We start from the raw sequence: 26151 nt of genomic DNA, 5'->3' as shown, positions 1-26151 counted from the left end.
GCTGGTTGGATCAGGGTGGCATCTGACTCAAGGGCAGCCAACCCACAGGTTGCCCAATGATGTATGTGTGGCTGGACCTGAAATGGGGGCCCATCCAATCAGCCCATTATCCTGAGCGGCTGAGTCAGTGAATGCTGGCAGCTGCCACCGGAAGGCCATGAAGGAGAGTTGAGTTGGAGAGGTCATGATGCCTGGAAAGCTGAAGTTATGAGGAAGTAGACACCATGACTCAGGAGAAGAACTGCGTGGACAAAAAGCAGCAGATGCTGGCGAGTGACTGAGTCATGCCAGGGTGGTCATCTATTGCTGTTGTCACAAACTACTCCCAACCACAGGGGCTTAAAACAACTATTTTATTATATCCCATGACAATGGGTCAGGAATTTGGACAGAGCTTGACTGAGCAATTCAGGTGGCAGTTGGGCTGGTCTAGAAGGTCTGAGGCGGCTGCACTCCCATATCTTCTGGTGCTTTGGTGGAGATGACTGGAAGGCTGGACTCAGCTGGGATGGTCAGCCGGAGCCCCTCCAGCATGGTGGTCTCAGAGCAACTCAGAGGACATCCTATGTGGCAGTTCAGGGCTTCCAGAGAGAACGTTCCAAGAGGCCTGAGCTGAAGCTCCAAGGCATCTTCAACTCAGTATGTCACATTCTATTGCACAAACAAGGCACTAAGAGCAACCCAGATTCAACAGGAAGGGAATTAGACTCTGCCTGTCTACAGAAAGGATAACAAGGGATTTGCAGGCATCTTTATTCTACCACAGGTGAGGCACCAGCAGTTTCTGTAGACGATGATCCTGGAGCTACCTCGAATCCAAAATGCCCATCTGGTTCAGGAAAACCATCCCTGCTGCAACTCCTGTTTGGATTTCTGAGTGCTCTTCCCCCTCACTGTGTCTGTCCTCACAATAATGCTCCTGCACTTGAGTGAGCTTGACCGGATTTCTCTTCCTGTGCTCAAGGAGCCAACTTACAGCAGTGGTGAGTCCTTTAGTCCCTTTCTCTTCTATTAGAAGAGAAAGGCCAGGTGTGGCAACAAGAAGTTACCCAACATGAGGGCCAATAAAACTTAGGTGGTAGGGAGAGGGAGCCCTTGGTCTTGTCATCTGAGCCTCAGTTTCCCCATCTGGAACATGGAAGTGAAACTACCCAATCAACTACCCGAATCACTGTAACCTGAAAGACTCCTCCCATCATTCACCTGATATGATGTAGTCCACATCATGACACCCACACCCTTGACTTGGGGCACTTTGCAAATACTCATCACTGCCTATCCCCATGACCTTGGCAAGCCCATCTCTCCTATATGAGTAGATGGTTGAAATAAGTGACCTTTAAGGACCTCCCAGCTCTGAAATTCTAGAATTCTGAGAGGTCTGGGGTGAAGGGAAAGGCTGGCATAACTTGATTTTAGGGCAAGAATGCAGCTAGCTGGTGGTGAATAAGGGAGGCAGCCCCAAGTAGGGTGCAGGGTTTGGTTTATAGGGCCAGAATAGAGATTAAGAGGGAAGGGACTCCGAGCGTGTCGGAGGGATGGTAGGGTTGGGTGCCGAGAAGGGAAAAGGGCATTTCAACCACTATACCAACCTTATTCCTCCTCCTTTGCTCTTACTCCCCTTCCTTGAGCCTTCTGAGTTTTTGGGCCCTGTTGGCCTTTGCACATTCTGTTCCCTCTGCTCAGAAGCCTCTCCAGCCCCAACAGGCTAACTCCAATCATTCTGTCTCTCCTAAATGTCTCTTAGAGAAATCTTCCCTGAAGCCCCAACCCAAGTAAGAACCCTCCTCTTACCTTCTTTCATAGCACCAATTTCCCTTCCCAGCCCTCACTGTACACATCATTATATGTGTCTTGGTGTTGTTATTAGCTTACTGTCCATCTCTCCCGTTACACAGGGGCTTCCACAAGGGCAGTGTTTGGTTGGTATTTTCTGAATGAGCAAACGAATGAGGACACAAGTTCGCTGGGAGCAGACCAGGATGCAGGTCCTCACTGTCCAGGCCACAGAGCAGGATCCCTGTCGACAGGTGCCAAAGAGAAGAAAGGCCGCCCCCAGGGAGCTAAGAGGAGCCCTCCAGTGCCCCGGCCCCCACCCTGGCCCACTCTGCCCAGCCAACACACATGGCTGACGCTGAGCACTAGAACACTGCAGCTTTATTGATAGAACAACCGCGTCCGCAACTAGAGGTTACATTTGGGGGCTTGGAGGTGAAAGAGAGGCAAATGGGGAACAGAGGCTGGGGTGGAGACAGACAGCAAGGCAAAGGGGTGAGGACGGGGCCGTGTGACTAAAAAAACAACCCCGATACATTTCACCCATTAATAAGGGGGTCTCCTGTTGTGCTTTTACCTTGGTGGTGGGGTGGGCTGGGGTGGTCAGACATGTGGGCCTGGGCATGAGGAGTTTTGGCTTTTCTCCCAAGTCTTTGAGGCCTCAGGGCTGGAGCAGCCCCTTCCCTCCCTGCCCCTTCTCCTGGGCTGGGGATAAAGGCCTTGGTGAGCTGGCTACTCTGGGGCAGGAAGGATGCATGGAGACCACTGGGGCCTAGAGGACCACCAGAGCTGGGCTGAGATGGTGATTATGTGGGTGGCTGGGAGGAGGGTGGGAGGGCGCTAGGAAGGAGGGCATTCCTATCCTAGGAGGGTCCCTGGGAAATGAGTGCAGGCAACGAGAGGGCAAGGGGTGGGGTGGGCAGATGTTATCCCTCTGGACCTCGCCTGTACAATGGGGGCACCAGATTAGATGCTCCCTAATGTCCTTTCTAGTTATAAGGGTCAAGGGATCCCCAGGAAAGAGTGGTCCTTCTGCCCCAACACACACACACACGCACACTCCACACATCACACACCACATTCTCGGACACACACGCACAGCACTGACACGATAGAGAGGCAGGTGCTTCCCGGCTTTTGGAAGCATGGAGGACTCCCCTGAACCCTGAACCCTGAACCCAGCCTCAGTCAGTGGCTCTGCAGGGACTCTCCAGAGCAGAGGAAAGGCCCTGGGAATACTCCCCAGTCCCTCGAGCTGCCCAGCGAGAAAAAACACAAGGATTCTGCACGCCCCACCCGCAACCCTCCTGGTCTTTGGGGAAGTGAAGAGGATGAGCACATGAGGACATGCTGACCTGCACTCCTAGCCTGAGCTCTTGTGAAGTCACGGGGAGAGGAGGGGAAACAGGGTCTCTTCTCTCTGGGGGCCTGGGAGAGGGGTGGCAGCTGCAGACACTGGTGGGAGGGTGGCCACCTCTGTGTGGCACCCAGGCCTGCCATGGGGCAGAAGGGTCTGCAGCCTGGGATGAGAGGCCAGAATGTAAAGCCGGGAGATAGCATCTCTCCCAGGGTGGGATCCCAGCAACATCTATAACATCCCCACCGGCACCCTGGAGACAGGACTGTTAGCCAAACTCCCTGCACTCGTTTGGCAGGAGACTTCAGGGGCAGTGATAAGTGGTGTGACACCCCCAGGGCTGTAGTACCTGGCTCTCCCAAGACTGGCTCTCCTCAAACTAGCTGTGTGATCTTGGGCCACTCCCCTTCCCCACTCTGGGGTTCAGCTTCTTCATCTGCACGAGGGGTTCAAACTTTTGAGGTCCATCCTCACTCTGACAGCCTGAGCCAGGGGCTTTCCCAGAGCACAGGCAAAAGGAGAATGAATGGGAAAGAGGTGTCAGGCCCATCTCCAAGAGGCAGGGGTGGAAGGAGCATTCCAGGAGGAGGGGGCTTGGTCTTCAGGCTTCACTCAGCACCCTAGGAGTCCGTCTGTGGTCCCAAGGGCAGGATAGCCAAGCTGAGGCTTTCATAAGCTGCTCTACAGCACTTGGCCCCCGGAGTCCTTTTCACCAACATGAAGGGGACAAGGGATGGAAGGGCCCCAGCACCCTGAGGGCTAACACCCCATTTTAAGGCCACAAAATGCCTCAGTCACCCTGACCCAGAGGGCGAGGCTGCCACTGGGGAGATGTGCTGGATCCAGCCAGCCTTGTCTCCCCTGGCGGGGGTCACTCATGGGCCACCCATCAACACATAGACACTGACACACCGTGGCACACAAAGACACACAGCATGAGCAACACTGATACAGAGATGCTGGCTCACAGGCACACACAGACACTGACACTGACAAGTCACCTGGTGATACACAAAGCCACTCACCTCCGCTGAGGAACACGCGCACACACACAGACCAGCACGTGCCTAGACACTCACAGTGCCCGCTGGCATACACTGACACCCACATCCCCCACCCACCTGCTGGCACACACAGACATACACATCAACCTCACCCATTCACACGTGGGGACCTCAGCGTTTCAGCACACTCTGTCAACCCCGGGTCAAGCCATCCTCCAGGCAGGGCTGTCTGCACCCACTGAGACCTCCAGCAGCATCCCCCCGCCCCCCCACCTTGTGCCCTCCACCCATAAAGACCAGGAATCTGGGGGCCATATGTATGCAGTTCAGCCCAGCCAACATGTACTGAGCACCTTTACTGCGGCAGGCTGTATGGATCCTGAGGGGAACAAGGGAGACAAGTCCCCCTGTTGGAGTAGCCAGGGTTGCGGGGCAGATGGACTGGAAGGTCTCAGAGGGAAGCAGGCACAGGGTGCCTTAGGAACCCCAAAGAGGAAGCACTTGGGGCTATTCATCTCTGGTGCTCCAATGCCTACCCCAGCAAGGGCACAGAGGAAGCACCCAGGAGGTGCCAGGCCAGTGGTTCCTGCTGTCAGGAGAACCTGAGGAGCTTTTCAACATTTCTGATGTCCGACTGTGCTCCAGCCCAATGAAATCAGAGCCTCTGAGGTGGGACCCAAGCAGCAATACTTTTTTTTTTTTTTTTTTTTGAGACAGAGTCTCGCTCTGTCGCCCAGGCTGGAGTGCAGTGGCCGGATCTCAGCTCACTGCAAGCTCCGCCCCCCGGGTTTACGCCATTCTCCTGCCTCAGCCGCCCCAGTAGCTGGGACTACAGGCGCCCGCCACCTTGCCTGGCTAGTTTTTTTGTATTTTTAGTAGAGACGGGGTTTCACCGTGTTAGCCAGGATGTTCTCGATCTCCTGACCTCGTGATCCGCCCGACTCGGCCTCCCAAAGTGCTGGGATTACAGGCTTGAGCCACCGCGCCCGGCAGCAATACTTTTTAATAGAATCACTCTGGTGATTCTATTCCGCAGGCGAGGCCAGGAACCACTCATTACAGAATCCATTCCACTGGGCAATGGAGTGGTTTCCACACCAGGCCCACTTGTGCTGGGCACGAGCGGGAGGCGGCGGAGGTGGAGGGAGGACTTGGAAGGCTCTGAGGAGGAGCTCACAGTCTAGTTGGGGCAACAGACTCTGCACAGATGGGACAATTAAGGAATAATACCCGACAGACGCGATGGAAGTGTATGCTGAGAACCTGGAGCGACTCATTTCGGACAGAGGCCTTGACTGGGCCAGGAAGGTAGCCATGCTGATCAGGCATCAGAAGGCCCCGCTACATCCTGGCCCGGCCACCCACCAGCTGTTGGTGATAATGATCACACAGGCCTGGCAGGGGGAGGAGATGGGCAGCCTTTGCCTCGGTTCCCCGCCTGCTGCCTGGCGCTGCAGTGCTGCCCGAGTTCCAGGCCTCTTCTCTGCAGCTGTCCCCAACAAATGCTCCAGGAGGAGCCCTGTGCTGCTCCTCACCAAAGGTGCTTGCGTTCAATACGGTCATCTGTAAGTTCTTTGTCATTCACAGGGGATGAAAGGTGGAATTTCAGGCCACTGCAGGCAGCTTGAGACTACAGAACAGGGCTGGACAGAGTCTCTTCAGCCAGCATCCTACAAGCAAACACATCACTCAGGAAGATGGACACACACTGACGTAGACGGACACTCACAGAAACGACTGGGTCTCCATCCAGTCTCACAGGCCAATATGTGTGACTGCACACACAGACCTGTGTTTGCACACACTCCTGCTCAACGAGGTGCCCACGGTGGTACCTAGACACAGACGGGCACACACACATACACACATATGCACGCATGCGTAAAGACTCATTCTAGAGGGGGCTGGGCCTTCTCTCCCCTATGGACGGCTGGGTGGGGGCTCAGGGGTGATGTCAAGGAGGAAAGATCTAGATCCCATCATGTCAATCTCAGGTGCCTAACCCAGGACCCAAGGACAGGGAGCCCTTTCACAGCTCCCAGAGAGTGAGGGGACTGGCTCCTGCTCCCTCCACCAATCCCAGCTCTATAAGCCCCTCCTCCTTCACTGCCCCTGGGTGGAGAAGGGAACTTTTGACTAGACAGTGCTTTTTGGCATTTTGCCCTGCACATACCCTCCTACCCAGGGCACCCTTTCATGCCAAGTAGATAAGAAAGGAAGGCCTCTCTCCACTTTCAAATTCACTGTCTGATATGGGGGCACCAAATCACAGAAGCAGGACTTCCCTTCTGCCTTTCTCAAAGTCAAGCTTCACCCCAGAAAATGGGCTGGCCACCACTCCCCCAGCTCCTCTGAGACCCAGCTGGGGGCTGAGGCTAGGAGGGAACCGTGTTCTCAGGAGTCCCACTGCTTGTGGGGTGGAGTGGGGAAGGTGTCAGTCTTCAGACTGCCCAGGCCCAAGACCCTGTGCTGGGGCCCTTCAAAGGGCGCACACTGAGGAGGGAAATATGGTGTCCCAGAAATAGGTCAGGGGATCTGGGGTGACCTGTGGTCTCCACCATCCAGTGCTCACTCTGGACAGAGTTGTGTGCAGCAGGTGCCCTACCTTCCTGGTTGTCCCCTGGACGTGGGACATTCACAGAGCTCGCAAAGTCCCACCTGTTCCGCCTCTGATCCCTGCCTCTCCCATCTCAGGAGTCCCAGAGTCTGACCAAGGGAGGGGCTCCATGTCTGCCCCACTTCTGGCTCCCTTCTGGCAAAGCCACCAGGCTGGAGTTCGGCCTTGAGTTAGGGGACAGGGTCAAGTCAGAAGCACACCACGAGTGCAGCAAGGACAAGGCCCATGTTGCGCCAAGGTCCCTGGGTTGGCAGATGCCATTCAGGCAAGTCCCCTGTCTTTGCAGTAAAGAAGGTGCTGGCAGGTCGGATAGAAACTTGTGCTTTAATATATCTCTGTGTGTGAGAGCATGAGTGTGTGCGTGTGTGCATGTGGAACAGCTGTCTGCAGGGCCTCAGTGCCTGGCCTCTGTCCTTGTCCTCTGCTCATCCTTGCAGCCAATGCAGGCCCCCTCCCTGGCAGGCCGGCCCTGCCCCTGGGCACCCCAGCTGGCAGGGGTCAGTCTTTGGTACAATGTGGACACTTTGGTGTGCCGGGGGCAAAGTTGCGGGGGGGCCCACACAGCTCTCATCATCTCTGCAACGCCAAGAGGAAGATGGCCATGGGCCCCCACAGCTGTGGGCTGGACTGGCAGGGGGCTCCACTGCCCGGCATCACCACCACTGCAACAGGAAAGAAAGAGACAGGCCAGGGCTCTGGTCAGCTCTGGCAGGGGCAGGAAGTGGCAGGCAGGTCGGCAGCATCAGGGCACTGTTACTCTACCCACCTCTTTGGAGGACCTGAGGGTGCGCACTGGCCTCAGTGCACACAGACAAACTCACAGCACAGATATGAGATGGCGTGGGGTGAAGTGGGGGTTAGCTCAGCCTGCCAGGCTTCGGGTTCACTAAGACTCGGAACAATTTACTTAACCTCAGTGGGCCTCAGTTTCCTCACCTGTAAAATGGGTCCAACGGTGTGTGCTACCCCAAACGACCGTTGTGAGGATTAACTGTTGTGAGGTAAGTGAAACGTGCATATGCAAGTTTATGTGCCTTGCCTGGTACACAGTAATTGCTCAGTAAGTGGGAGCTGTTAGTATTGGAAACCTCTGGCCCTGGAAGGCGCACGTTCACCTCTGGAGCCCGAGGTATGCACAGATGTATTCAGACACAGGCACAGGAGGCGCTCTGATACCATGAACAGGTCAGTAGGCTCACCATGAGGGTGGGGGCTGGGCTTCTCATTGTTTACACATGCACACAGCCTGAGTGAGGGTGGGGCACACCCTTACACCGTCAGAGCCACATGATTCCCATCACTCAGACATTCTGAACCCCTATTCAGACACAAACACCCTCCCCCAACAGACAGGAACCCCCTCCACACACAGCTCCCGCCAGATTCGGCTCCCCCACCTCCTTCCCATCTTGCACCTTTATTGGGATCCATCTGCTTCCGGGGACACTCCCCCTTCTTCAGTGTGACGTCATCTATGGCAATATCCCCCAGGTAGCCTGAGCCTCGAACCCCCTCAAAAATAATCTGGGGTGGGGTCAGAAAGCAGGGAGCAAGGGTTGAGGAGGTTCTGCTGGGGACCAGAGCGCTCCCCCAACCCACCTTTCCCCTTAATCTACCTGGAAGTTCCCCCTAGCCTGACTCTTTCCATCCTTAGCCCCCAGGAAGAAGGACAAGGCTTTCCTAAGTGCTTCCTGGCCACAGCAACCACCGAAGCTGGGGAAGGTCCTCTGGGCCCTGCGGACTCACCTGGAAGGGCCCACTGGGGCTGATGGGCACATGGGCCTGCTGCCACACATTGCCCTTATTGCCACTGAGGGACCAGGCATGCGTGTCCAGAGCCCCTTTGTTCCGGGACCGCACCAGGAGGTTGAGGGAGCCTGTGGTGGGTGTGAAGACAGTCGGCAGTGAGATCTGGCCAGGGCACCCTCACCTTTTCACATTTACCAAGCCCTCTTCTCCCACCACATCCTACAGCCCTGTCCCTGTTGACAGGACCTCCTCCCCATGCCCAGCTGGGTGCAATGTCCCATTCCTGCAGGGACACCCTCAATGTGGGAAACAAGACTTCAGCAGGATTTCAGTTCATCAGGATGACTTGCAGATTTTCTTTCATTTCTGTCCTTCTGTCCTGCCCTGCTAATCAGCTAATCTCCCCACCCACAAACACACACACGCACACACACCCTACCCTTCCCCTCTAGACAAGGGAGCTGTCCCAGGGCAGTGGGACCTCTGTCTGGGCACACAGCAGGATTTCCAAAGAAAACAGTGTGTCCCTGTTGGCAGTACATGACTTGTGGAGGTAGATGAAGGGGTTTTGAAACGTTTAATATCCAGTTGGCAAGAGAAGTATGTTGGGTCCAGTAAGGCCCTAGGAGAGAGAAGGCCAGAAGGGACAGTCTGTGTGATCGTCCATGCTCTGCATTCCCCATGGGGTAGAATAAATACCAGCAAGTGAAAGCTTGCAGGAGGCAGATTTGAACTCCATCTAAGGAAGACCCTGGATGTATGAGATCTGCCCAGCAAAAGAGTGGGCTGTCTTGGGGGATCATCCTGTCCTTGGACAGGACTATCCAGCAGGGGTGCCGTGGAGGGGACCCCTGTCTCCAGTCACGTTACCCCCCTGCTCAGTCCCCTTTGAGGCTTCCCATCGCCATCCTTTCCTGGACTTCCACACCTGATCTGGACGCTGTCAGCTTCTCTGATCTCATTTGCCGCCACTCTTTCCTGGCTCCCACTCGGGTACAGCAAACTGGTATCCTTGCTTTTCTTTCAATACCTGAGGCCAGTTCCTGCCTTAGGGCCTTTGCTTGTGATGTTGCCCCAGCCTGGAACATTCTTCCCTCCCTCAAGGAAGTCCCTGACCATCCCATGTAAAAGAGCTCTCTATTCTTTTTTCTGCATTCTTTTCTTTATAAGGCTTGGCACCAGTAGACTGTAAGCTCTTCAAGAGCAGGGGTCTTTGTCTTGTCCTAGTGTCCTAGAACACTGCCTAGCATATAATGGTGCTCCATTAGTTAAGTGAATGAATAGATGGATGAATAAATGAATGATTGATAGGATTTGGTCTTCATGAACCCAACCCTGAGGTCCTTCCAACTCTGAGATTCTATGAAAGTCCTTGATGAGAGTTATGGAAAATTCTTCATTTAGAATTTAACTATTGGGAACTTCTAGGAATTCTGATACAGACCTTCCTGCAAGGAGTCAAATAGGGAAGAGAAGATGTGAATCCCAGGCACTACCATACCACAGAGCAGAGAGTGATCTGGGCCTGGGGAGCTGTACATTAAGGACTCAGAGTTCACAGGAAGGATAGAGGACTCCCAGCTCAAACCTAGGAAGACTTCTGGCGGAGGTGGTGTTTTCGACAGGCCTTGAGGAATGGGAAGAATTTGGCCAGGGGAATGTGGTAAGAAGGCATGTTAAGCAGAGGGAATAGGCTGAGCAAAAGTCCAGAGGCTGGAAAACTGGAGTCTATCCAGGCACCAGCATACAGCTCTGTATGGTTTTAGATGTGGCAAGAAAGATATGGAGGAGTGTACTGAGCAAAGCTCATTATTTTTTTGGGGGGGTGGGGGGGGACAGGGTCTTGGTGGTACAATCATGGCTCCCTGCAACCTCAAACTTCTGGGCTCAATAATCCTCCCACCTCAGCCTCCCAAGTAGCTAGGACTGTAGGCATGCACCACCGCACCCAGCTAATTTTTAAAGTTTTTTAGTAGAGATGGGGGTCTCGCTATGTTGCCCAGGCTGGTCTAGAACTCCTGGCCTCCAAAAGCACTGGGATTACAGGCATGAGCCACTGAGCCTGAGCAGGCCCTTTTCAAATGGAAGGTTGGGGGTCTTGGGCCGTGGATGTCCTCTGTAAAGGGATGTCAGGAAGCCCCTGAGCAGGGGGTACACTGGAGCTGATGGGTGCTGAGGGAAGGGGATGGTGAAAAAGCAGGCTTCCGCATCAGGGTCCTTGGGGCAGGGTAGTGGAGGAGGAAGAAATGGTATGGGAACTGAGGCTAGATCCCAGAGGGATGGGGACAGCGGGCATATCTCCAGGAGGGAGAAGAGAAAGTCATTTCTTTGGGGCTGGTGAGGATCCTGGAAGACACTGGGGCTTGGGCCCTGTGAAAGCCAGGGTGAGTACCTCCTGTTCTACTGGGTGCTGGCACAGCCTCTCAAGGGCCCATCCCCTGCTGGTGAGGGCACCTCCATATGCCTGGAACCTTCAATATGCTCCTCTGCCTGGCTTTGCCATGGAGGAGGGGTGTTTCTTGCTATCCTAGTTCCTCTTCTCTCCTCCCCTCCCACTCTGCCTGGCAGCTCTGGGCACCAGCTGTCCCTAGACCTTGTGTCTCGCTGGCTCTCCTTGGTCCAAGCCAACTCCTTTCATACAAGGCAGGTAACATTTGGTGGCTCTCTCCCACCAGGGGGTCTGTCTATCTGGTGTCACAGATGGTACAGCTTTGTCTGTGGGAAGTGCCAGCCAACGGGCACCATCTAAGATTGATTCCCCTTCCCTCAGAGCCGGATATTTCATATCACTGGGGGCTGGAGCTGAGCTGGAAGGGACAGGGAGGGGGCATTGGTGTTGCCTGGGCACTCTTAGCCAAGTTCTGGTCTCCTCCTTCTCCTCCAGCACCCCTCAGTTACCCCAGAATTCCAGGTCCCTAGGGCTGTGGGCAAATGGGCCAAGCACCCCCAGGCTAATGCTTCCACAATCTCCCCTCTCACTATCTTGACCAAGTTATGTAACACATGTGCTAATATCTTTCTTTAAACTCACTCATTCTTTTTTTCTTTTTTGAGCCTTGTCCTTAGCATCAGTATTAGAGAAATCCTGAGTTTTAAGAGCTAGCTTTATTCACCACATAAATCATACCCAGTGCTAAAACTGGGAAAGATGGGGTAAACCCAAATGAACTGGTTATCCTACCTGGGGAAGCCAAATGGAAATGAGAGGACTGGGCAGGGTGGTGGAGTCCTGGTCATCCACCCTCACCTACCCTAGAAGAAGCTTCTTATGAAGTCCAGACCCAGCCATGGGCAAAAGATCTGTGCAAATGGTTTGGGGGCCCCGGTGGAGGCAGAACCTTCTATCCGACTCCATTCTTGTTCATCAGTTCAGCTTGACCCATCACCCTAGCTGTGGAAACTTCACCATGATGAGCCCTTAGATCTACATCTGCTTAAAGTCACTCCCTCTACCATTACATCTGAGGAAAACAATGAAGATGCTTTCTGTGGACTGACAAGGAATGATCACCAAGATGAGGCACAATTCAGAGGGAAAGAGCAAGTATAGGACAGTATGTGTAAAATGGGAGGAAATAGAAATATATATATATATATAAAATATATATGTGTGTGTATTGGTTTCTTTTCTTTTTTCTTTTTTTTTGAGACGGAGTCTTACTCTGTCGCTCAGACTGGAGTGTAGTGGTGCAATCTCGGCTCGCTGCAATCTCCACCTCCTGGGTTCAGCGATTCTCCTGCCTCAGCCTCCTTACAGGCACCCGCCATCATGCCTGGCTAATTTTTGTATTTGTAGTAGAGACAAGGTTTTACCATGTTAGCCAGGCTGATCTTGAACTCCTGACCTCAGGTGTCCCGCCTGCCTCGGCCTCCCAAAGTGCTGGAATTACAGGTGTGAGCCACCTTGCCCAGCCATATGTACTGGTTTCTATTGGATAAAGTATCTCTGAAAATTTGCCCTAAAATCTAGTCTATTGATCACCTTTGGCAGATGGACTGGGATGGGAGGGCATTTGCATTATGTGCCTTTTTGTACCTTTTGGCCTTTGTGAAATGTATTACCTTTCCTATAAATAAGTAAACAAACAAAAACATTTTTAAAAAATCATCATGTCCTCAGCAGAGTCTCCCATGACCATGCCGCGGAGTCAGTCAGGTCTCCCTGTTACCACTAGTCTCGGCCCCTGTCCTTCTACTGCTGCAGGGGTCACTGACTCCTAGCTGGTAGCATGGGTTATTTAATAACTGTCTCTCCCACTTGCCTGTAAATGCCAAGAGGATGGGGAACTCGTCCACCTCATTCACTGCAGCACCTGATACCCGGCACTGAGCAGGAGCTCTGGAAGTGATGGCTGACAGATGAGTTCACTGGTTATGGTTATGTGACACTCCTACCAGTACCATTGCCTGCCAAAGGGTACTCCTTATGTTCACTCCCACACTTGGGAAGCAGGACTTCCTCTCACTGCCCACAAAGCAGCACCCTTCCGATCTCATGTTTAGGGCTTGGAGAAGTCACACAGATCTAGCTTACTGTGTGGTCTTGGGCAAATGCTTGACGTCTCCGAGTTGGATGGTAACACTTCCCTCATCTGGTGGCTGTAAGGGTTAATGCAACCAGGGATTCGGCACACCCAGGACATCACCTGGCAGGCACTCCGTATTTGCATCCTCTTAGCTGTCTTCTCCATCCCCTCCACTTCTATCTCATCCTGCTGGAGTCTTTTTTTTTTTTTTTTTGAGATGGAGCTTTGCTCTTGCTGCCCAGGCTGGAGTGCAGTGGTGCAATCTCAGCTCACTGCAACCTCCACCTCCCGGGTTCAAGCGATTCTCCTGCCTCAGCCTCCCAAGTAGCTGGGATTACAGGCACCTGCCACCATACCCCGCTAATTTTGTATTTTCAGTAGAGATGGGGTTTCACCATGTTGGCCAGGCTTGTCTTGAACTCCTGACCTCAGGTGATCCGCCTGCCTCAGCCTCCCAAAGGGCTGGGATTACAGGTGTGAGCCACCATGTCCGTCCCCTGCTGGAGTCTTTTCTATCTGCAGGCTCAGGACTCCTTGATCATCTCAAAACCTCGGACAAGCTGGCTTTCAACTTCTCCTCTTGCCAATTCTCTGTGCAGACCCCTCCAAGAACCTCTCATTTAGCCAACTGGGGAAGCTCAGGCCTCACATGGGCCAGTCCATGGCCTCCTGTGGACCCCACTCCCCTCCCATCCTCCAGCATACACTTGGTGGAGACTACCTGGTCCCCCAACTCACCGATGTGTTTCCCGTACATGTGGTAGAAGAAGGAGACACAGTAGAACTTGGCGCTGGCATTGTAGAGGGGACTCACTAACCTTGCACGGTCCCCCAGCTCCCGAGGCCTTGATGTCTCGATGAACATGTAGTAGCCTGTGGGGAATGGGGAGATGTGCCAATAGCCCCCGAGACACCCGGGCCTCTTCCTATCTGATTCCCTCTCCGCCTAAGCCTCTGCTGGCTGAACCTGAGGTGCCTTACCCCACGCACCCTGCCTCACAGCACAGCACAGGAGGCTGCTCAGTGCTCATGGGTCCTTGGCTCTACTGTAATTCCTCTTCCTCTTGATCCTCTATCAGGACAGGGCTGCATCTCCCTCAGACTGGGGCTCCCTAAGGATGGGGCTGTGACTCACCTCAGACCAGGGATCCCTGAAATCAGGGCTGTGTCTCCCCTCAGACCAGGGCTCCCTGAGGATGGAGCTGCATCTCCCTCAGACTGGGGCTCCCTGAGAACGGAGCTGTCTCCCCCCTCAGACCGAGGCTCCCTGAGGACAGGACTGCGTCTCCCTCAGACTGGGGTTGTCTCCCTTCATCCCCAGTGTGGGGTGCCTTGGGCCTAGACAACCCCCTGAAGCAATCCTCCATTTCTGGCAGCAGGCCAGGTCCTCACCCTCAGGGGTGCCACTTATATCAGTGGGGGGACCAGTGTTGGGGGAGCGTTTGGGGTTCTGGGTGAGGGCATTCTGCCGCGTCCAGTCAAAGTTGTCTGTCAGGTCCTGGGTGTAGCCACAGATCTTCTCATCCTCAAAGTGGCAGGTGTTGTCTGCATTTCATGGGGGAATGAGACAAAGAGTCACCCTCTTCAGTCCCTGAGGCCCAGCCTCGCCCTGTCACCACCCTGCAGAGGCAGCTCCCATGCATCCAAGCAAGGCATCCAGGATTCCAGGCTTCAAAAGACCAGATACGGGACCCACAACAAAGTTGTTGCCATAACAAGACTTCTTAACCCTTTTTGTCCATAGTCCCTTCTAGCATCTAGTGAAGCCTAAGGATAATCTCAGAATAATTATTTTAGACACATAAAATGAAATATATAGGATTATAAAGAAAATCAATTTTGTCAAAATATTTTTCAATCTGTTATAAAATCATAAGTAGGCTTCTGTATTATCTAATTAAATCACAAGATCTAGTGTTAGGTCTAGTAACTACTATAGTTTTGAAATACAAATGGATATAAATGATATTTAGAGATATCTCGAACAACTGTAAGGTGAGGTGAAAACACGGGATTTCTGCAGCTGACAAAGTCACAGGTCCTGATTTTACTACTGTGGTTTGGATCCTCCATTCATCATTGAAGGGGATGTTAAATTTCTGCTAGAAGATAGGGAAAATAAAAAAATAATTGAGGCCAGGCATGATGGCTCACGCCTGTAATCCTAGCACTTTGGGAGGCCAAGGCAGGTGGATCACCTGAGGTCAGGAGTTCAAGACAAGCCTGGGCAACATGGTAAAATCTCGTCTCTACTAAAACTACAAAAATCAGCCAGGCACGGTGGCACATGCCTGTTATCCTAGCTACTTGGGAGGCTGAGGCAGGAGAATCACTTGAACCCGGGAGGCAGAGGTTGCAGTGATCCGAGATTGTGCCACTACACTCCAGCCTGGACAACAGAGTGAGACTCCATCTCAAAAGAAAAAAAAGAAATTAATTGTATGCCTTTCCATGTTCATAGACTGCCTGAATTCTATACATAGATTCCTTGGAGGTCCATGGGTCACAGACTAAGAACCCCCGACTCAGGCAACAGGGGGTGTAGATGAGCCCAGCTTCTCCTTTTTTCTTTTGGGACAGTGAGCCTCTCCCCACCTGCCTGGCCTTTAAACCCCAGAATAATCCCAGATGTAAACATCTCCAGCCCAACATTGCTTCTCCTTCTAGCCTCTGGCCGTACCCCATGGAAACGCAGGGGGAATTCATTTTCTCTCTGACTGTCTCAAGGATCGCCTATCTCCTTTCTCTCACCGGGAGAGGCTTTGTGTCCCTAAAGGGAAGGGGAAGTCATGGGGGATTGGGGAGTCTCACCTGAAAGGTTCGGAGAGTTGATGGCTGAGAAAGCAAGCAGGGAAACCAAGTCAGAACTGAAGTGTGGGGCTCTGCAGAGGATACCCTGCTTGGGACCAGAGGACAGGGTCCTCAGAGCCAGGACTGGGGGCCAGCGGGTCTGGCCTGCAGTGACAAGGTAGGAGTACACGGTGGGGAACCCCAAGCTTAGGAACCGCATGGGGATGGTGGAGGGGGTCCCTGGCCATGAGATGGGCCCATCCTTCCTACCACCACCACTGTCACCTACGCTCTGTGTAGTGGATGATGCGGGAGGCCATGTCACCAGCCCCGAAGGTGGTATAGGGTGTGAGGCGGACCTCATAGCTGTGGGGCACACGGAGGTCGGTCAGGATGTACTCCAGCAGCTGCCCCTTCTCCACACGCCGGACCGGGATGGCCTTGACCACCGCATTGTGCTGGTTCAACTGTAAGTACAGGGAGTTCCCAGATGCCTAGGAAGTCAGCCCCTCAGTTTCCTCAACTGTGAGACAGGACAATCACCCCTTCCATGCCCACCTCCCAGGGCTGTCTTCATAATAAAAATGATGATAGCAACACACTGAACCATTAATAAGTGTGGGGTACTGTTTTAACTATACTGCCATTATTAAGTCATTTAATCCTCAAAATTACAATCCTATGAGGCAAAATATTATAATTACCCCCATTTTACAGATAAGGAAACTGAGGCCAAAGAGAGTAGCTTGCTGTAGCTCACACAAAGCAGGGTTCTGGCCTAGGCAGTCTGCCCCAGAGCCACACTCTTACCCTCCCACCAGTCACCTCTTGGGCTGAGCAGAACCACATGGAATCATACTGGGCACGAGAACAGCAGAGAGACCCTGGCCTTGCATGGTGGAGACCCCCTGGATGAGACTGACCCTCTCCTCTCCCACACCCCTTCTTAAGCTCTTGATCCAAGAGTAGATTCTATGTTCTGTGAGTAGCGCTGGCTCCCTCCCCTATGAACCCAGCAGACCCTTGCCTGCCCAATTCTCATAGCTGTGCCTAGAGTCTGGGTCCAGAAGGGACAGATCCCTAGAACCTCTGATCTCTTGCTGCTATGTCCAAAACTTTTCTCCCTAAGGGGGACTCTCTAAAAGTGTCAACGTGTTTGAGCCCCACCTCTGACCCTTCCTCTGGCCTTGATGAGCATTTCCAGGGTCAGCCACCCCACCCTCCACCTGCCCCCAGGCCACCCTCCCCTTTGGCCCACCTGGCGGACACTGAGTCTGTAGTTGAGCACAGGGTCGACAGCATCAGGCTCCCTCTGAGTCCACTGCAGCACGTAGGAGTAGTTCTTGGACAGCTTGTGGCTGCGGGTGGGGTTGGGGGTGTCGAAGTAAAACTCCGGGCTGGGCTTTGGCTAAGAGGATGGGGAGGGGGGCATTGGGCCGTGGAGGGTGCGGGGGAGACACAAAGAAAGGAGGTGTGGGAAAGGGAAACGGAAGAGGATGAGGTGGAAAACAGAGAGGGAATGGAGAAACAAAGAGAAAGCGAATATTTTGAGATTGGGGAATGTTGGGAGAGGAGGGGATTGGGGAGAATGAGAATGGGATAGGAGGGAAAGTGGGAGATGGAGACAGAGATTGGAAATTCCAAGAGGTGATATTGGTGAGAAGAGAAAGGCAGGCCCAGAAAAAACAGAGTAAAGAGAAATTTAGGAAAACACAGAAAAGGGATATGAGGGAAGACAGGGGAAAGACAGTGAGGGAAAGACACAAAGAAGGGTCAGGGATATTGGGAGGAAAGAAAGGTAAGGGAGAGGAGGGGAATAGAGAAGGAGTGGGGAGACAGGGAAAGTGTGGGAGAACAGGGAGAAGGGAAGGAGGTGGGAAATGTCACAGGGGCCTCTGGCTGGCAGGGCTGTGATGGTGGGGAGGTGGGGAGAGGCGCAGTGACCTGCCGTCCCACTCCCCCGGCTGGCTGAGTGAGGGATTCAAACAGAAGCTGAAGGGCCACACCCAGTCAGCTGGGGGCTGCTGGGAAAGCTGTGTATGCCATGGAATGGGGGACAGGCATCCCCAGGCTCTGCTCCAGAAGGCGCTGCCACCAGCTCTGGCAGGGAAGCGGCTCTCCCACAGGAGGAAGACATCAGCAACCCAGGCAGGCCCCCCTGTGTTCACCCTAGGCCTCCCTCACACCACCTCCCACCCGTTTCTGGACCCACCCATGGCCATCTGCAGCCCCTGACAGCCCACCTGAGAATGCCTAGAAGAGCTGGCTGAGAGCGGTTTCTGGGCACCGAAGGGCCTGCACCTCTAGGGTGCCAGCTCAGGAAACGCGTGCTGTCTGGCCCAGTGCCCCGCAACAACGTTCCAGAGAAGCTGTTGAGAGGCGTCTGCTCTCCCCTAAACTATACCTCAGACCCCGAAGCGGTTCCCCATCTGTAGCCTCAGGGGTCAAGGACGAGCGGGGAGGGGCTTGAGATGGGGTTGTGGCCAGGACTTGACGGCTCTAACGCTGGTGGGAGTGGGGCTGGAGCGACAGCTGCCTGCTGCTGGATCGGCCGGAAGCGCACAAGCTGGCACTGGACCACCAGAACAGGGGTGGAGCTTATGCCTTACGCAGGCGGAGCTAGACGTGGTCTGGCAGTGTGTTAAAAGGGTCTAGGCCTGGTTTGGGTGTTGGTATAGAGAGGCGAAGCCGGGCCTGAGGCTGGACTGTGTTGAGAAAGCGGCACAGTTGTCAGACGCTCAGGAAGCGGGCTGAGCTGTAATAGGCGGGGCTTAGGACAGGTGTAGGCATAACCAGGCATTGGAAGAGGAACGCTCAACCTCAAGAGAGGGTGTGTGGAGGGGCGTGGCCTTGCACCTGGAGGGCGGGCTGGGAGGCCCAGGTTGGGATACTAGCGGCACAGGGCGGGGCCTGGCCTTGGCGTGGGCAGGTCATGGAAAGGCCCAGGCTAAGCCTGGAGTAGGTGGGCTTCAAGGGGGTCAAGGGGCCCACCCAGGGAAAGAATCTCCCAGGGCTGGGATTGGGGGCAGAGCCTTGGCCCCTGGTGGGCGTGGTGGGTGGGGAGGGACCCACTGGACGCTCACCGGAGACCTGGAAGAGCAGACAGCCGAGCCCACGTCGATGGAGATGCTGCACTCGTAGCTGCCGCTGCTGTCTGCCGAGTTACGGCGTCGAGGCGCAGCTCCGCATGATCCGGCGCCTCAGCAGGCGGCGGGAAACAACAGGCGGCGGCGGCAGCAGCTGCCCTTTGAAGCGCCACACAGCCGAGGCGATGCGCTGGGGGCTGCCTCGCAGCAGCGAACAGCGCTAGGAGCAGCGGGCCGGCCAAGCGCCTGGCGCACGTCCTGGGAACTGGGCTCCACCATCCGGCGGGACTGGGGGCGGGAGCAGCGGTCAGCGGTGCCTCTCCCCCAGCGAGTGGGGCCTGAGGAGCGGCCCGTGGGGAGGTAACGCGCTCACCTCTACTGCCGTGAGCCCCCGCCAGAGTAAAATCCCAGGGCGGATGCACACTCGCAACACATCCTCCAATGGCTACGCTCTTACCTCCCAACCTGCAGGTACCCACTCCCTCCTGGCTATTCCACCAGCCATGCTTCCCAGACCTGGCCTGCAGTCAGCCCCTAAGAGGCCCCCTCCAAGCAATGAAAGCAGGATAACGCAGGGAGTTTCGGCTATAATCTCTAAAGCTAGTTGGGCTGGATTCAAATCGCAGCCCTGACTCTGTGAGAACTTAGGCAAGTTACTCAACCTCTCCGTGTCTCGGTTTCCCCTAATAGGTAAAAATGGGGGGAATAATGATACTGTGTTATAGGGCTGTGGGGGTTTAAATGAGTTAGTGCATTAAAACTCTTAAAACAGTGTTTGGCACATGGTAATTGTTCATCATCTGTTTTCAGGACAGTGTTTTCCCTTGAGGGTCCTTCCTCCATCCTCAAAATCCATTTCCCATGTCAAAATCAAGTAATTCTTTTTGTTCACAGGCCTCCCTAGCAATGAAGATGGGAGATACTGATGAAGCGCAGCAAAGAACACTGACCTCGTGTTCTACAGCACAGGGATGTCAAGTGAGCGTTAGGGTTATCAGGAGTATTGGTGGGGTCTTGAGTGAGGCTGGTGGTGTGGAGGGGGATGAAGAGGGGACAGGCCGGCTGCGAGCCGGAAGGAAAGCTGGGAAGGTAGTCCGAGTGGCTTGGGGGACTCACACTGCACGTTCAGCTGCCTGGCCTCACGGGGGCGCACGTTGAAGCCATTATAGCGGGCCGTCTGGCAGCGGTAGGTCCCGCTCATGTCTCGGTCTCACTCGCTCAGGCAGCTCGCAGCCATATCTCGAGTCTGTCCGCATCAGTGCAGCCTCCTTGTCCACACGGGACCAGAGCACAGGCGGCCTCGGCTTGCCCCGCACCTCGCATTGCAGCTCGGCAGGAGATCCCTCGCGCACAGTCACCACGGCCCTACCCTTGGGCACACTGATGGTGGGCGGAACTGCGGGGGTGATGGTGGTCGGTAGAGAGGTAGGAGTGGAGTTAGAACTCCCCTCTGGGCTCTGCCTTCCGGCTCCTGCTTACCCCCCTCTAGGTGCAAGCCTCTCTCCCCCATCCCAGACTTCCCACTGGTCCGCAGTATTTCCAAAGCAGAATTCACTTTCCCAAATCCTCTCCATCTCCTGGGTCTCCACCTCAGGGTCTCCCAACTCAAAGAGAGACTTGACGTCAGCCTGGCCTATATTCCTTCTTCCCCAGAACTAATAAGTACTAGGGATTCCACCTCTTAAACATTTCTAAATATATCCATTCTTGGTCCTTCTGTCCTACTCCGGGCCCTCGCCTATTTAAAGACTTCATCTTCTCTTGCGTTAGTGTGTTATCACAGGCTTCTAGTCTGTCCTACAACATCCTTGCCCTTTCTTCTTAAGTAATAGGATACCTGGTTTTCAGCAAGGCTCACAGCCACCCAGAATAAAGACTACATCTCCCAGCCTGCATTATCGTTAGCTACAGCCGAGTGACTAAATTCTCGCTAATGGAATACCAAGGAAAATGAGGGTATTTAAAAGAAGCTGTACCCCTCCTCTCCTTCCTGCAGAAAATAATGCAGAATAATGGCTGCAGCTGGAACTGCCATCATGGGCAACGTGGCACATGCTAAGGATGATGGAAGAGCAAGCCAGGTGGAGCCTGGGGCCCTGAGGACTTGGTGGAGCAGAGACCCTATACTAGCCCTGACTGCTTACCAGCAAAGTTTTACATGAGGAAGAAATACACATCTAGCTAGTTTAAGCCACTGTTAATTAGGGTTATTTCTGTTAATAACACTGCTAATTTCTTTTATTCATGGCAGAACTTAATGCAACCCAACACATTGCTCAATCAGAGGGTCTTTTGAAGACTTCCATGAGTCCCATTGCACATCACATCAAACAAATTAAAATGTGCCCATGTTCTACATTAAATATAAATATAAAGTTCTTATTTTTAAATAGCTCTATAAGGCCAGCTGAGGTCCAGTGATCTAGTTAGTATAATATATACTCTATAAACATTTATGCATTTATTGGCTTTAATTGTGCAGTTGTTTCTTTGTATTTTGGAGCCAATTATTTTATTTGTCCAGGCCTTTAAGACACTTCCATGCCCTAGGCATCAGGCCTATGAGCCAAATGGAGGAAACACCTCTGGGCCCCTGCCCTGGCTCTAAGACATTCCAACTCCCAAGTCCTCTACACACCCTACGGTTGTAGGGTGTGTGGTCTCTCCCTTTGAGGCTGCACTGCCCTCAGGGAACTCTTTCCAGACTCTCATGTATGCAGTTTGCAATGATATATTTATTTGTGAGACTATCTGAAACGTGTTTGCCTTTTCTCCTAAGCTCTATGAGGGCAGAGCCTGTTTTGCCCACCACTCTACCCCAGGGCCTAGCACAGTGCCTGGCATATTAACAGGGACTCAGTAAAAGCATGTGGCATGAACAAATGGTGGCCTCCTCACTCTGGCTTCCCTTCCCCAAGCCGCTGCCTCCCCACTACCTCCTGTCTGTGGGCCTCTCCACCCCCTCACATTTCCCTAGTGCCCCTCCGGCTGCCCACCTGTCTCAGAGGAGATGTTGACCTCGACGCTGAGGTCGGGCACGGGTGCCCCTGGGAAAGAAGCCATGCACAGGTAGGTGCCGTAGTCACTGAAGTGCAGGTCAATGAGCTCTAGGCTGCTGGTGACCGCAGGCAGCTCAGGATCATTGCGGGTCACCAGCAGCCGCTTGGACATGCGTGCTGGCTTGCCATTCTTGAACCACTGGTAGGTCACCTTCTCCTGGGGCACTGCATCCACGTGGCACGATAGCTTCAGGTCCTGGCCCAGCTGGATGTTCTCACTCTCTTTGATCACGTCAGGAGTGATCTGGAATGTAGCGTTCTTCATGGCTGTGAGTGGATGGGGAGGGAAGGGTAGCTGGGGTTGGCCTGACTCCAGGGGTCCATGTCCCACCCCAACCCAGACCCAGCTTCTCCCCTCTAACTGGCCCTTCTGGGGATAAGGGGCTACAACTCTCCCAGGTGAAACTATCACTTTTCTCTGCTTGGAAATTGTTTTGTTTGTTCAGATGTGCTTTAAAAGTTCAAAGAGGTCACTCAGAAAAGCAGGTTTTACCAAACAGAACTTACACTATGTGAGAGGCACTGCTCTAGGCACTCAACATGGATTTATTAGTTTAACTCATCCCAGAATCTCTGAAGGAGATGCTTTATTACCCCCATTTTACAAAGGAGGGAACTGAGGCTCAGACAGTTTAAGTAACTTGCCCAAAAAAGTAACCAATCTTGAATTCAAACTCAGAGTCTGAGCTTTTGACCACTACAATGCTTTGTTTTTTATCATTGTTTTAAACCTTAAATATGCAAAATACACATTTGGAAGCATGCACTAGAATCTAACAGTGGTTCTATCTAGAGAGTGGAACTGAGGAGAATTAACAATTTAATTCTTACATTTCACCCTTTTGTGCTGTTTGACTCTTCGTAATAAGCGTGTGTAATTTTTATAATAAGAGACCAATACAATCACTTTACATGCAATTACATAACACAGCCTTTAGAAAGAAAAAGGTCTGGCCTCTTTAAAAAATGTGGATCATGGCCGGGCGCGGTGGCTCACGCCTGTAATCCCAGCACTTTGGGAGGCCGAGGCGGGCGGATCACGAGGTCAGGAGATCGAGACCATCCTCCTGGCTAACACGGTGAAACCCCGTCTCTACAAAAAATACAAAAAATTAGCCGGGCGTGGTGGTGCGCGCCTGTAGTCCCAGCTACCTGGAGGCTGAGGCAGGAGAATGGCGTAAACCCAGGAGGCGGAGCTTGCAGTGAGCCGAGATCGCGCTACTGCACTCCAGAATGGGCGACAAAGCGAGACTTCCGTCTCAAAAAAAAAAAAAAATGTGGATCGTGTTTGAAATAAACCAAGAGTTAAACTGAGTTTTTAATCAGGTACCCAACCTTCTGGACAGGACACTGGCACAACAGGCACGAGTCAGGTCTGCGCTGGGAAAAGCGAGCTCTATAGCCACCCTAAGAGGTGACCGTAAGTATTTGATGTAAATTGAGATCTTACCAACCCAGGCTTAAAAGGCCAAATGGAATCAGGTGGAGAAAAATAATCTTCTGATGGGAAAAGTACCATCGAAGGAAAAAGTAGTCATTAGCCACAATTTTTAACCTTCTTTCTTGCTCTGATTAAGTAAAAAGTCACAGAGAGCTAGTTTCTTTCTGTGAGGAGAGTCAGAAAGAGACTGCTCAGTGAGAGATGAAGACGGTCCATGTAATCAGTGACTCTCAGTGGAGTTTGGCAGAAGCTGTACTTTACGTTCAAGTGCTAAAGAGCTGGAAACAAGCCTGGATCTTTAAAAACAACAACCAAAACCAAATAGGGAGTGTATATTCAGGGCAACTTGAATCAATGCTCTCAGGTAGCCAAAATACATTAAAAAAAGAAAGAAAGAAAGAAAGAAAGAAAGAAAGAAAGAAAGAAAGAAAGAAAGAAAAGCAACAAACAAAAATTCCTAAAGACGCACAAGCAGAAAAATTTAAAGTTTTCTCCTTAATTCAGAGTGTCAAAATCAAGATCATAGTGAGCAGTTAATTACTGAGGCTGAGGTTTAACAAGAAAAATGTTTATACTTCTTTAGACTGTGCTCCAAGTTTTGTATCATTTTTTACATTTAGTAATTATCTTCAGATTCACTTAAATACTTCCCTAATAAAGATTTCCATATAGGGCATATGGAAATGTGTATTATTTTCACTTAAATTCAGTTAATCACATAGAAACTACTCTACAGGGAGAAAGCCAGGAAATTACTCTTGAAGCCTAGAATGTCCCCATTTAGCTTTTTCAGCCTGTTTCCCAATCTTAAAAAAAAAAAAAAAAAGTAGGTAATCAATCCTAGCCCTTCCTACTTCTTGGATTGTTGAGGTTACATTTGGAAATGTAGATTGTCAACTTTCAATAAAGCTTTATGCAAATTTTATTCATTCTGCCATCTGCTGGCAGTTAGCTGAATTGCAGGCAAATCGAAGGGCATGGAACATCCTCTGCATTCTGCACCTACCAAAGTGAAGCAGACAGGCCCCTTTCCTAGTTCATTGGTAGCTCCCAAAGACCAGGGACCCTGTCTGCCTCACAGCTTCCCTCCCACCCCTTCTGAGGCCACGTACATCGCACCAGCAGGTTGACAGTCTTCTTGGCAGGGTTGCCCACATTGTTGGTGGCTGTGCAGTTGTAGTAGCCAGAGTCCCGGGCCTGCACTGAAGGGATGCTGAGGGTGCCACCCTGGGCCAGAGCACCCAGGGGCAGTGGGCCAGGCCCATGGGACCACTGCAGCTGGGGGAGGGGATCACCGCCTGTCAGCAGACACTGCACCGTCACATTCTCCCCAGGGTTCACCACCAGAGTTTCGTTCACAGACAGCTTCAGGGCTGGTGGTGCTAAGAGGACAAGGAGTGGGATCTTAGGGGACTGTGAGGCAGGGCTGGATGTTGGGGAGAGTAAGGGGCTAGAAAAACCATAGAGGCTGGAGAAGCCCTCGGGGGAGATGAGAGGGGAGAAGACAGAGCAGGAAGAGGAGGGGAGGGGCCAGACATTAGTGGTACCGTGCCTGGAGTCCCTGTGGGGTGGGGCACTATCTCCCGGTTGGGAGTTAGCTCAGGTAGGGAAGGATTATGGGGAGGAAAACGCCTGTACCCGTGGTGTTGGTGAGCCGGAAGGTGATGGCCTTGTCTGGGATGCCGCACACGTTACGCACAGACACCTGGCAGGTGTAGCTGGCATAGTCCTGGGGCCGCAGGTTCTTCAGCTTCAGGACCTTGGTCTCCCCCTGGGTAGCAGTGGACCACTGGGGTGAGGTGCCTGCTTGAGTCTCCAGGGGTCCCACATACTCATTCACCCAGCACCAGAGCCTACCACAAATACCTAATTCATCTCTTCCCACCCCCACCCCCACCCTCACCATTTAGCCCCAGGGGTCCTGAGCCTGGGGTGGATGCTACACTCTCCACAGCCTTGGCAGTGCCTCATCATGGGCTTCTCTGGGTCTGAGGTTGCCCTGGTGTACACTGGCAAGGACCAGGCCTTGGTTTCTCCAATCTGGGAAACGGAGGGGTAAGAAGAGAACTTGCTCTTACAACCCACACAAACACGGGGCTGGCCCACAGGCACTGCTGAAAGCCCTCCTTGGCAGAATGGCATCACCACCATCTCCTGGGACTATCAGGGCCCATGGGAAGAGGAATCATCTCCCCGCCCCCAGGTCCTGCTGTGCCTGGCCATAGGTTCCCAATACTCTCCCACCCAGCAGCAGACTGGGATGACCTGTCTGCCCCTAGAGGGTGTCTTTTCTAACTAGCAATGTTCCTGGAGGACACGTTGCCTCAGGGACACTCCTGTCCTCACTGCTGCTCCCTGGACTTTCCATCCGATTTTTCTGCCCCAGGCTGTCTGAACTCCAATCAGAATGTGTGTTTCCAAAGTGAGAATAGAATTGTTGAAATCAGGGCAGTCCGAAAAACTCAGCCCCATGCCCCCCCTCCCCTGTTGGGTGCAGGAGAAAAAGTGTGGGGTGAGCCAGCTACCCATCCTGACCTGAGTGTAGAGGGGCTCATAGATGTCGACCCCGTTGTCCTGGCTATGGGACAGGGTATCAGAGCCCCGCTTCCAGATGAAGCGGGCAGGCGGGTTGGAGTTGACAGTACAGCGCAGGAACACCGTCTTCTCCTGGTAGAAGTTGCCTCGCACATCGCTCACTGTCTGGTGCACCGTCAGCATTGGCTCGTCCAGGTCTGCAAGGGCACAG

At 53.0% G+C, this 26151-nt stretch overlaps 1 protein-coding gene across 1 annotated transcript in view; it reads right to left on the bottom strand.

Annotated features, from left to right (window-relative positions):
- Positions 1 to 339: 339 nt before the first annotated feature.
- Positions 340 to 26151, bottom strand: part of LOC105474549 (MAM domain containing glycosylphosphatidylinositol anchor 1) — a 66358-nt gene continuing 40546 nt past the window's right edge. Inside the window, 19 exon segments of the mRNA XM_071097113.1 lie at positions 340 to 7416; positions 8170 to 8278; positions 8501 to 8631; positions 13768 to 13902; positions 14422 to 14574; positions 15841 to 15864; positions 16109 to 16286; positions 17078 to 17221; positions 18888 to 18974; positions 18977 to 19035; positions 19038 to 19125; positions 19128 to 19181; positions 19183 to 19193; positions 20022 to 20115; positions 20117 to 20301; positions 21902 to 22231; positions 24518 to 24787; positions 25044 to 25176; positions 25941 to 26137. Of these exon segments, the coding sequence (XP_070953214.1) occupies positions 7325 to 7416; positions 8170 to 8278; positions 8501 to 8631; positions 13768 to 13902; positions 14422 to 14574; positions 15841 to 15864; positions 16109 to 16286; positions 17078 to 17221; positions 18888 to 18974; positions 18977 to 19035; positions 19038 to 19125; positions 19128 to 19181; positions 19183 to 19193; positions 20022 to 20115; positions 20117 to 20301; positions 21902 to 22231; positions 24518 to 24787; positions 25044 to 25176; positions 25941 to 26137 (2474 nt within the window). The 3' untranslated portion in view covers positions 340 to 7324.

This window comes from Macaca nemestrina, chromosome 5 (assembly GCF_043159975.1).
Source record: "Macaca nemestrina isolate mMacNem1 chromosome 5, mMacNem.hap1, whole genome shotgun sequence".
NCBI classification, from domain to species: Eukaryota; Metazoa; Chordata; class Mammalia; order Primates; family Cercopithecidae; genus Macaca; species Macaca nemestrina.
This window is presented reverse-complemented; position numbering and strand designations above follow the sequence as displayed.